Source organism: Diachasmimorpha longicaudata, chromosome 1 (genome assembly GCF_034640455.1).
Source record: "Diachasmimorpha longicaudata isolate KC_UGA_2023 chromosome 1, iyDiaLong2, whole genome shotgun sequence".
Lineage (NCBI taxonomy): Eukaryota > Metazoa > Arthropoda > Insecta > Hymenoptera > Braconidae > Diachasmimorpha > Diachasmimorpha longicaudata.
This window is the reverse complement of record NC_087225.1, coordinates 14,056,633-14,069,445: the sequence shown is the minus strand read 5'-3', so window position 1 is coordinate 14,069,445 and position 12,813 is coordinate 14,056,633. Positions and strand designations below refer to the sequence as shown.

Below are 12,813 nucleotides of genomic sequence, written 5' to 3'. Positions count from 1 at the left end.
CAACCTGTCCGCTGTGGCTTGGTGAATTTGAAAGGAAACAAGCCCGACGTGCTAGAATAAAAAGGCCAAGTAAATTTTTTGGGCGAATGGATAAGCAAACATCAGATGAGAGGCAAACTGACTTATTCACAAATGCATTTTCTAAAGATTTTTTCACCGCTTGCAACGGGGAAGCGGTAGTATTCTTATGAGTGGCCGAGTTGGCTTCTCTCCCGAGTCGGAAATTCACCAGAAAGTACCTCTCACCCAATCCATTTCGTATGTGCTTTTTTCCCATCATATAATCTATTTGGAAAAATCGTTACCACTGGATTTCTCGGCTTATTTGTGCCACGAGTTTGGATTTAATAAACTTCACGTGGGCTTATTCTTGGGAATATCGTGACACTTATACAGGTACTATATGACGGTATACTCCAAGCTGCCAACTGCAGTCCAACACCCCTCAAGTGTTCTGAAAGAGACGAAGAGAGGAGAAGGAAAATGGTTTTTGGTATTGAGTTACTGAGCAATCATGGAGGTTCTCCAGGATTCCTCTCACACTGGACGGAAAAAATATCTTCTGTCTATAACTTACGTATTTTTATGAAGAAGACCATACGTAATAATTTGTGTACACTGAGAAACAAAATCTACTATGTAATAAATGTTCACTTGAGATTTCATGTTCTACGCAAAATAGCTCAGAATATGATTTGCCTAATAGTACCAAATATTGATTGAATTCATTTTATCGAACATATCTCAAACCGAAATAAAATATTCTGTTCATATTCACAGCTTTCGATCTCAATCCCGCTCTTTCTCTCGAGTGTTTATTGATTTTATTTAGATTGTTGCTTGAACAGGAAAGGGCAAAGCCATTGGAACTCGGAATCTCAGTGTTGTAGCGAATAAAAGGGGAGAAATATTCTCATAGCAAATCAATAGAGTCTGCAAGCCCAGTTCTTGAATTTCATATGGCTGGAGGAACTATTGACTTATTGCCATCACCATGTAGGTTTTCCTATTCACTAGAAAGAGATCACTGAGCTACTCCAATTTCCCCAAGCCATCTCCAAGGGTTGCAGTATTCTACGTCAGCCCCGGATAGTCTTTACCCACCAGATATGCTTTTTTTCAATAATTTTCATATATTAATTTTTTAGGAGTAATAAGCATTCAGAAAAATTTCTTCGTCAAAATTCTCTTGATTGTCTTCTCTCAAATATTTATTTCTTCGATTTATGATCGGAATTCTACTGCAGTATTCAACGCAAGGTGTATATCCTGCATTCCCCTGAGTTACAGCTGAAGGAACTATTGGCATTTCTATCATCACTCGAAAGGGATCACTCCGCGCTTCCCATTTATTAAAGTCAACTTCAATCGGTGATTTCCACACACCCCTTGTATTTTTCAAAATAACTCTGGTCTAATAATAATTAAATATTTGTGGATATCCTTCTGCAAATGCTACATTTAATGTCCTCACTAAAAATTTTCCCCTCTCAAGTATTTACATATGCTTACGTGAATGTACAAGGGTGAAGCCCTTGGAGCTCGAAGTCCCACTGCTGTATTGAATGGAGTGCAAAATATTTTCACAGCAGTTCATGTTGTACCACTGGAGGAACTATTGGCTCTTTGATATCACCAAGTAGGTTTCCATATTCACCAAGGATCGCTCAGCTACTCCAATTTCTTCAAGTCAACTCCCAACGTTGAAGCATTTTACGTCAGTCATAGAGAGTCTATACCTAGAATGACATCTCAGGATTCTTGAGCAATCAAGGATTCTCTCGGTGCGGGTTGGTGAAGGATTGCAATAAAATTGACGAGGAACAGAAAAGAGCTACCAGAGAGTCGTTAATTTCCTCTTCGTCTCCGGACGTCTCATCTCCCGTGTCTTTTGCCTCTTCTTCATCGCCCATCAAACGTCGTCTTTCTTTTATCCCTTCGTGCAGGGGATAAATCAACCTCTCTCCCCCCTTCCCCCTCTGTATTTCTCATCCCCCTGACTAACTTCTCATATCGCAAACGACGTTTTCCTGACGTTCGAACTTGCTGGGTTTTATGCACCACCTCCATCACAATTTTTGCTCTTGGCGTTGCATCGAAAAATACGAGTTTCATTTCTCCTCCTCGTTCACCCCTCAATGCCTCGAGCGCATGACATTTATTCATACATCTTTTGCATGGGTATTTTACCTCTGAGCCAATATACCGGTGAGGTCCTGTGGAGAGAATGAAGGGGCTTCCGAATAGCTTCTTTTTGTGCTCTTCAATTTTCACGGGAAAAACGACACGAAGAGAAGAAAGTTTTTATTTTTCTGAAACGGGTCAGTGATTTTCGAAGACCGTTTCCGTATTTTCAGAAATCCATCAAAAATAATGACAGATGTGGCACCGGCTCAAGTGCTATGGTAACAAAATCTGAAATAAACGATTGATTTACCTCAATTTATTAATTATTTATTCCATATACTTACAAGATTCCCGTTGGACTCAATACATAAAGTTGAATTGATTCTTCCGACGGTTAAATGGTAATCATTGAATAATTCCCAGGAGTCCAAATATGAAGACGAAAATACCAATGTTCTTGCATATGTAGAAGAATTTCACTAAATCGTGAGTAAAAATTTTAACACAGTAATGAATTACTGCAAATGTCAGTTGCAAACATTTATCGGTATCTACTTACTGTACATAATGAGGCGAAATTTGATACAGTGAAATCGTTAAAATTGCACTCACTAAATTTGTAAACTTTAAATGAAAGTCACGGAGATGTCCCTTTAAACATTGAAATGCCAAATAATTCTAAACTCCTTGAGTTTATTTGTACCGCGAGAAATCACTGGAGATGAAAATAATTATCGAGACTCGTCGTTTATTTGTAGTTCACTCGAGCACTCTTAATTACGATACTTGAAGGAGAGTAACAGCGAAACACAGTAGAGAATTGAAATGAGAAAAACTGAAAAAAATGTCTGAATAATTTAAATGAGACTGAAAGAGAAGTTGAAAAAGTGAAAAATAGAAAGAATAAAATCTTTATTAATATCCCTTCTCTCCAGTTGATGTGGATTGGATGTTCCACAAAGGAATAAACTCTCAGTGGAGTAACCAAGTAACTTTGATATATAGTCCAGAGGGTGGGCTATCATCTTTTAATTCCCATTTCTCTCTTACCTGGTACGTTAGACTGCCGGTTAGCCTTGCATAGCCAGAAGAATGCCAAGTCGGACGGTTTCACCAGGGGTGGGAACGTTCAACCGAGGTGGGTTACGTCGTGTTGGGTATATCTTTCATAATTTATAGCTACGGACGTCGTCTGGAGCGGTTGGAAGCTGTCACATCCTTGTCCAAGGCGTCTACTGTGGGGAGAGAATAAGCGGTGAGATGTAGGTCAGGTCACAGTGTGACAAGAGTTTTTGGGGATCCATGCCCATAGCCAACATTGGGACATTTAGGGGCTTAAGGTATATTCCAAGACAATATCACCTAAAAGTTAGTCCCTAACTGAAACAATTTATTGTATTTTTTGCCCTTATGAACCGCTCATGAAAATTTATATATGGGAAAAATTCTGCAATTATTAAAATTTAAAATTCATTCGCTAGAAAATTGGTTTTACTCTAATGATGGCTCGGACTGATGTGCAAGTAGAAATTTCTGTATTTACTCAGACACCCGGTGGAAACCTATTACACGGGGGGCTATCTCGAACAAACGGATCCTGAATAAATTTTGAATTTTTTTCTATTTCCTTGAATTTTAAACTAAGCAAAAATGAATGAACAATTATTTCTATAAATAATATAAATTTCAGGGAGACCTAAATTCGATTTATGAGGATAATAATTGTGGGTTTGTCTATAAAATCATAGAATTTTTGGAATCCTAGACAAAGTCCCAAAGGATCGATGCGCGGTGGGATTACCATATTTTCGAACTAATTGTTAATCGGAATTGTTCACCACGTTTGATGAGCGGTGACCCGCAAACAGTAAAGGTCAAGCACCCATTACCCATCTCTCCTTCAACATGTTGCCCGAATCCAGCGATCGACACTTGAAAACCCAAGTTTAAACATGATTCAATAATCGACATTGTGCCACGACCCAGGATCAAACCACTGAGGGGCTTGTTGAGCCGTGGCATAAGCCTACCTCAATATCGTCTGCCTAACCCTCGTCCATTTATTTTGGCGGTGAAGATGTAAACAAAAGCAACAAGAAGAAGGCAGCGATATGCTGATGGAAATGGATCATTTGACATAGATTTATCGCATCGCATTGAAGCTATGCAATAAAAAGATGATCTATTTTAAGGGAAAATGTCAGAAGGTGTCACCTCCTTGGGATAAAGACAGAAATTATAAAAGTAAGGTGGTATTTACATTATTTTTAGCAGAGCATATGGAAATTTAGTAAATAATGAAAGAGAATTTTTGTTGCGATAAATTTCGATTTCCTATATGTCAGAGCGCTAAATCAATTTGTGCTTTGTTAGGAAAATCGAGAGAATTTTCCTGTCCCTCATAAAATGCAAGAAAACCCGTATTTTCGAGAACATTCGCACATGTTCTAGGAAAATAAATTGAGTTTGCAAGACAAGTTGGAGTCAATTCTAATCAAGGATCCAGTCAATTAAGGTTTTTCTATTAAATTGGAAGCAGCATGAGATGTTGATCATGGAACATTGATTAAGAAATGAATTAAATTTCATTAATATAATTGTTTCGAAATAAGTGAAAATAAAATTATCAATCTGATTGACTACTCTCCATAAATATATTTTCTTTCACTGATCTTTGGGTGATCGTCGACCCATTGAGCAGCTTACCCACTCCCGACGAGCACGAGCCTACCCCAACATCGTCTGCCTAACCCTCGTCCATTTATTCCAGAGGGGAAGAAGTAGACGAGAGGCAACAGGAAGAGGAAGAGTGGAATTTGCTCAGTTTGGGGAGGAATGGCAAGTGGAAATGGGCTGAAAATATATCGTCCCGGAGTGCCGGGCTCTCCACTCGGAACGATAAAGAGGAGGCCGATGGGAGGTGGGTGGAATACACGTGTCCTGAGTGAGGGAGAGGAGTCCCTCGTGACAGAGAAGCCGACAGAATGCGCACGGGAGTCGTGGAATAGAGAAATGGGGTGTGGGATAAAGCGTGGGTGGCCAGGGGTGGAGCTACAAGTGGTGATAGATGAGGCTAAATTGTCGTTATTATCCGGTTACAACGAAGATAAATTGTTTGCACTTGTGTGAATCACGAATGGTGGTAAATTGTCGGAGTGAATTATTTTCGTTGACATTCGGTGGCCGTCGGTACATCAATTATTCGAGGAGTGGAAATTTATTTATTTTTTTTTTCACCTGTCCTCGTGAGTTTATAGTGCACGTGGAGATTTTATGGGGCCAGTGGACACTTAACCATTGGTTATTGGACATTGGGTAGACAATATCGAGACATTTTCCGGGGGCAGCGGTTGCCTATTGTTTCAGGACTTTGTTGAGATATTCAGAGGGAGTGGCTGGGAGGTGCCCCAGGGTATTCCCACAGCCCTGACAGGGAGCTTGCTTGACGGGACAACGATGACACATATGGGCTGTTTTAGGGCTTTTTCAGATCGATCGCCCTGTATCCAGGGTATACAATGGTAGGGCATTCAATATTCATGAAATGGGTACTACGGTGATCAATATGTACATGAATTCATGTAGATCGTTGGGACAATAATTATATTATTGAAATATTGTTTCATGTTTTGGAGAGTTCAAGGATTATTTGTTTTTATAGAAATAAATATTTTTGACTTCCAGCGATATGCGAGTTAAATGGAAAACGTCAGGATCGGGCCACAAATTTTTCATGACATCATTCATTATTTCTAGTGAGATTATTAGTAATGTTCAAAGGTTTCTAGTCAGTGTTCATTGTTTCCAATAATTAGCGATTGCCCCTAATTGTCAATCCTTTCCACTGTATCCCTAATAAAAATTGAAACTCTATTAAAGAATTTAACTTTTTCGAAAAAAATCGTCTACAGTTCCATACCGTCTAGTCCAGTCGTCTAGTACCGTTTCCTCTTTCTATTTCTCTTATTTTTCTATTTTTTCGTGGAATACTATGATCTCATGGAATTTCGTATTCAGAAGGTGCTCCAATGGGGATACATTAATTAATTAAATTTCATAGAACGAACGTTTTCATTTGGCCCCCAAAAACTATTTATTCAAAATGAGTTCTCTTTTTTAGTTAATTTCAAAGCGAGAGTCTCAGTGAGAGTTGTACCCCTTAGTCTCTGAAAACTGGAAATTGTCTTATCATAGAAAGCCCGAAAATTTACGATAACCGTTTTTTTAAGAGTCTTTTGGCGCCAGAGAGCTTCACTGCCCAGCCCTCACGAGGATTCTTCGTGGTCGAGAGGGAGAGGGAGTGGAGGATGGAAAATGTTGGAGGAGTTTTGGGTTTATGTAGGTTAAAGCACGATGGGGGTATATCGACGATAATACCCTCCCTTGGTTCTTTCCCTACTAGCCAAGCCACGACTTCATCCACTGCTCCAGTCATTGGCCACCCTCAATCCTCCAACTCTCCCATCGTTTATATAGATCCATTTATTTTACTCCCTCCATTTCCAAGATTTCATTTCACTCAGAAAAAGGAGGTAAAAAGGGTCGAATGATGCTCGAGGAAAACAAGAGATTACGTAGTGACGGGAGTTATTTTTTGGCGGAATACCAAAAACCATTTCATTCACATAAAAGCGTTATGGGGGTACTTTACGGCATCGAATCTGTATCAATAGTGGAGGTATCCTTGGGTAAAGTTGTCTCGAAGTGCCTCGACAATATTTCAATTTTTGTGTACATATTTTTGCAAGAAGAAGGAATTGAGAAAATTAAACTCGAATCGTTGTAGGAATGAGAGAATGTTAATTAATAAATTCTACTAAACATCACGAGGGTTATTTAATTTTCTATTATCAGAATAAAATAATATTTGTGAAATTAATAATTCTAAATGAGGGACTTGACATCACCAGGATGAAAGATTGAAAAAATTCAATATTTTCATCTAAATGCTTTCATTTTCACAATTTCACATTCCCGCCATTGCTCCCATGTAAATACGAATGAAAATGTCGTTACATTCTCGTCACGTTCAATGGCAGCAGTAAGATCCACCTTACTGCGGAAAATTCTCCTCCCCCTTCATTCAACCAATTTTTCACTTTATCCAGTATTTCCCTCTCAGTTGCTTCGCATATTCAACTGCACATACTCGCAGAGTATTTTCATTTTTCGCACCAACGGGACCGTACGCCACCCACATCCCTCCCCCGCCCTCTCCTGCACATCGTTCGTTAGCTGGTGAATAAATAATCGTCGGCGAACGCACCAAAGCCGATAAAAATTTCAATCGGTGGCTTTACCCTACTATCCCTGCCTCCAACCACTACCATCTCATCACACTACCTGTACCACTTTTTTTTGTTCCCACTCTTTTATGTTGGTTTGTTCAACCCCTCTGTGTGGTGCCTTTGCTCGTCATTCCACATTCGCACCAGTGGCGTTGTCACCCGCTCAAATGACGAATAATTCATCGATCCCACTCTGTGGAAACCATTCTGGTTTACTGGCAAATTAAAGAGGATTTTATTGGTTATTTTTCGGGGATTTTAATATTTTATTTAGTGGGCGGTTAATATAAATGGCTTCCATGTGGGGGCTTTACGTTTTGATGGAATAGAGAAGGTGGTTATTTCAATTAATTGGTTGTGGATTTCTTTTTCTGAAAAATTAGATAGGTTGCAAGGGCATGGATATTGATACCTATTTTTAATTAATTATCATCAATTATTCGTCGATGTTTTTCACTTTGGCATATAATGTTTCTACATTTATTTTATTGCGAACACTTTCGCATAGCCTTTTTGGCTACAGAGGAGTTTTGATAGATTCTTTAAATTCCTAAATATAGAGGGTTTCCAAGGGTTTAAGACCCCTATCAGGCATATTTTCCACAATCCCCAATAAATTTCATTCGCCAATAATTTATCACCCGTCCATCAATCCCACAATATTCGCAATTTCCCATTTCCTAAACTTCTGACCCCGATGACAATATTGAATCATCTTCACGCCCTTCTCCCTCATTTCCCAAAACACGTGTTTTACCACCCTGTCACCGAGTCCATAATCTAGGCCACCAGAATTGAATTTGAAACCCAACCATGAGTAGAGAGAAAGGGAGCACGGAAGTTACTGAAGCCCCCACCAGCAATATCAAACACATGTACCGAAGCATGTTTCTCTCATAGAACAGCACCTCCATTTAACTCCCGTGTAAGTGAACACCATCGTCCAACGTTAGTGTCTCCCTTTGCTACCTCGCACTTACCTGATATTCAGGGAAAGAGCGAGGACAGAGGAGAGGATAATACATAAACGACTTTCTACCCCCCCTTTACCCACTTCCTCACCCGGCCTATATACATCATAAACAAAACCAAAACGTGATATGAACGCCTCCACTGTTTAAACGCATTTCCCAGGGTTTCTGTCGAGAGTTTTCCACGGGGAAAAATAAAGCAGCTATACCCGGGATTCAGGCAAGTGCTTTTCTCCCGTAAACTCACTTTGCGCGTGTACGTCTCAGCAGTTTGCTTCCAGTGGCGTGCAAACGTGAGAATTCTAGTATTATCTGGCCTTCTTGTAAAAGAGGTATAAGCAAATAGCAAGCTTGTCCGAGCTTGAACTACTTGATGGATTTATTGTGGACAAAATTGTAGATTCAGAAGAATAAATGATCTTTTTATCATGAAATATGGAAAATTCGACTTTCATCGCGACCCAATCACTTTTTTTTATGAATTATTATAATGTTTATGCACTCAACTGTAATTTTTCATTATATTTTCAATTTTCTGCAGTAGTTTAAGTCCCTCCAGTGTACAAAGATATACTTGTGTATCTTACTTTGCATATAAACGATCCTTCGCTGTCAATCCCTAGGAGCCAGACAATAAATTAATAATGAATAACAATAATTACGTTTCTATAAAATCTTCGACAACTAAAAAAAGTAAGAATTCTATTTTCCGGCATCGAGAGTAAAAATAGTCTTGATAATTTCAATTGCTACGAAAATTACAGATCTGCGTGGGAAATCCCCCTCGATAAATATGGAAATTATCCTCTGGACAGTCCAGAAATCGACCTCAAAGTCGAAAAAAAAAAATTCCCCACTCGCACCCCTGCAACCCCAGCAAATCGATTTTTCCTTCTATTTTCCCCTTTCAAAAAGAGGTAATTCGGCGGAGAGTGACGCACTTACTCTGTGTTCTGGGCTTGGTATATCGTCGAGACGAGATTGCACTCGTGGAATACGTCGAGCGAGGATCAAGTCCCGGGCAGGAAGTAATAGCCGGGTGATACGGAGGACGAATGAAGGAGGGCGGGAGGGTGAGAATTTTTATGGATAAATCGATGCTGCAGACTCCCTAGGAGAGCTCCTATTCTTATTCGTTTCAATGCGGCAGAGGGAAAGACCAAAGATATCACCCAATTGCCTGGATGCATTTTTTACAACTGCGAGATAACGCTATTTCGTTTTTAAACCGAGGATAATGTAACTGTGAAAACGTGTGTGTAAACACCGGTGAGGGAGCGGGAGACTTTGCGCCGTGCTCGTGACCTTGAGTGTCGGTGGCAGCCTAGACCTTGCCGCCCCTCTCCCCCGCCCTCCGTTTACATCTCGTCTACAATCGCGATAGAAAGCATGAAACTCAATTCTCGAGGCTTTTCCTTCGCTATTCTATCGAACACCTGCATTTTATCCTCTCTCCACTCTCCTCCATCCTTCCACCCGTTTGCAAAAATTATTTTATGGTTATTACCGGCCAGAAGAAGGTGAAACCTTGGGAGGGCACGTTCTCACACGCACCGGGAAACCGGAAGCACGATTTTGCGTTCTGGTAGGACCTGTACTTGGGAGAAATACTCGCGTCTATTGTCTTTATTCATCACGTTGAGAGTTGGAGTTCTCGCTTGGATGTCCCCGCCATGGTTAAGAGAAAAAGGTATACATAGCCACTCACCGTTGAACCGGCACATGTCGTTGGGGAATCATAACGGATCCTACAAGCCGCACCTAGTCCCGGATGGCGGTCCGCATAGCTTTGCAATTCTTTCCTTGGTTGTTTTTTTCGTTCGCTGGGATCCTCTGGGCTTGTGGAGTCTTCACGGGGGGAGTGCAGAGAACGGGCTGAGGTGATCGCCAAGTAGCACCGCGCTGCCCTCTTCCAGAGATTGGAAGAAGCTCATTACATCTCTGGCGATCGTGGGGTTTAATTAGGGGTATCGATTTTTGTGGCTGATTGCGGCTGATTATCGGGCGGTTGTCGAAGACTCTGGGCGCCGGTAGAGCTGGAAATTCTCTCTTCATCGTTCCCCTCCAATCAGTTGAAGATATTGAAATTGATATTCAATAAATGTTCAAACAATAACAGCACAGTAATCACATAATCACATCTAAGTTTGATCAGGTTTTCTTCGCGTAATTCACTTCACTTTATACTGATGGTTACAAATGGCTGAATTTGCGCTGGTGTCGATGTTGTAGAACAGACAAATGGCTGAATTTGCACTGTTGACGATCTTATAAAATGAAAATAATATTCTCAAACTTCCAACTCCCTCTTATTCGCGCCTACACAGCCTGAGATGTCCCTTGTTCACCCCTCCCCCCACTCAGTACTACGCCGAGTCGAGCCTACGATTGGCTGAAAAAGAAAACAAAGTTTCAAGGGGAGCCCCGTGGGCTCTTGAATATTCTCCCTCGTAGCATCGTACCGGTAACCGGCTTACAGTCAACGTCAACAGTCGATCGGTCGAGTGCTAGTATTATTTAATGTGATTATTCGACGATGTAACGATGTCGTTACTAAAGAAAAAATTCAGAACAACACTGATGCCCCATCCAAACCCACCTGACAATAATCATGCGGCTCTCGATATCAAGATGAAGAACATTTGCTGCGTTTTCTGTAAAAAAACATTTGTGATCAAAGGTATGTGGCATTTATGGCGTAACAAAGAATATATGAAGGCATTTTTCTTTTGTCTCGGAGGAGATACGAGGGTGGGGACTCTTTGTCAATTTTCTTATGGGGAATATTGTCAAATGAATTCCTGAGATTTTTCCGGAGAGATTTTTTTATGGATTACATTCGGTTAAACGCTTTGTTCCACACCAACCGCGTTCGTTTGTTTTCGTTTGGTGTCGCGGATGTTCGCGGAACTACAGCGTCGGGTGATGAATCCGATACGATTTGGAATGAAATTAGAACAAAGGAGGTTTTGTTACATATCGTGAACTGTTTGGTCCTTTGTTGGGTACGTTTTTCTTTTACATTTCGTTTTTTTTGTCGAGCTAGAGAGAATAATATTTCGAGGTTTTGGATAATGGATGAAAATACTACTTGATCCCCGGAATATAAACACACGTCTACGTGATGATTTTCACTGTTTACTGTTGTGAGTTGGGGTTTTTTCGACGTCTTTCGATCATTTATTTCTTTGTACGTTATGGAAACTGGGAATAAAGTTTTCCAATTTTTTTTGTTCCTGAATCTTTCTCATGTAAATGAACGTGCATAGAATTTTCTAACGTCACTTTGTCATTTCGGTTTTAATTTTTTTTTCTTTGTTGCTTCGATCATTTTTTTTTCTGTTGTTTCATACAATGAGAAGTTATCGAGAATAAAATATTGCTATTTATTCTTTTGCTTAAATATCAATACTACTTGATTGCATTAAAGATTTGTTATTTTTTTCTTTATGCATTTTTAAAAATGTTTTTTCTCTTTGATTTTTTTAAGATAATGTTCGATGCGGGCGAAGTGTGATGCCATTGAATCGATTTTGCGGACATGTTGTTTGTAACACATGTTCGAAAATCAGGACCCACGAAGCCTGTCCTGTTTGCAAAGACACTCCACCCCTTCCTGGCTGCAATCGTGAAAATGAGCCAATGCTCCACGTTTATGTCATGGGCTTGCTCAATATCAACAGGTCGAGGTTGAGCTACTGTGACGATCCCAAGCTCAACTTCGAGAAGTCCCTGAGGTCAAAGGCTCAACAAAGTGCTGTCGCTGAAAGGTGCCATGAATGCGGAGATGTAGCAAACGTCAAGTGTATACCATGTAAATACACTTATTGCAAGATGTGCTTCACACAGGTAAGGATTTTCTGGAATTTTTATTCTTCCAAATTGCTTTTCATATTAGCTAAACAACCCTATTTTCTTCCTTGGTTCTTAAGCGATTATTCTTGATTAAATTCTGTTGATTCGGAGAAAAACTTACCGTTTATGAAAAATATGAAATTTTATTTATTTTTCAACGAGTATTTTCTTGTCAAAATTATAAATCTTGGACAGATTAATGCTTCTCTTTCCTTATAGCTGTCTAACATTTCGGATTAAATTTTTACGGACATTTTTATTTGCAATAAATTGTTATGCAGATATTTAAATAATTGATAGAAAACAAAATTAGATACTGTCTTATAAAACATTCTTATTTCTCATTCGTGATTTCAGTTACACGTATTCAAAACGAACAAAGACCATATAATGACTCCGCTAGATTCATGCCTAACCCATTTGGTTGATCTACCAATTTTCTGCGACGAACACATGAATCAGAAGTTCACATACTGGTGTGAAAACTGTGAAGAACCCTGTTGCCATGAATGCGGCTTTGAAATTCATCGAACTCACTCCACCATTAAACTCAGGGAAAAGGTAATGAAAGA

The 12,813-nt window shown here is 39.8% G+C and overlaps 1 protein-coding gene across 1 annotated transcript in view; it reads left to right on the top strand.

Moving 5' to 3' along the window:
- Window positions 1-10,829: 10,829 nt before the first annotated feature.
- LOC135164118 (RING finger protein 17-like) overlaps window positions 10,830-12,813 on the top strand; it is a 93,477-nt gene continuing 91,493 nt past the window's right edge. The window contains exons 1-3 of the mRNA XM_064124197.1: window positions 10,830-11,066; window positions 11,877-12,235; window positions 12,599-12,802. Coding sequence (XP_063980267.1) covers window positions 10,931-11,066; window positions 11,877-12,235; window positions 12,599-12,802 — 699 coding nt within the window. The 5' untranslated portion in view covers window positions 10,830-10,930. The remainder of the gene's footprint in view (window positions 11,067-11,876; window positions 12,236-12,598; window positions 12,803-12,813) is intronic.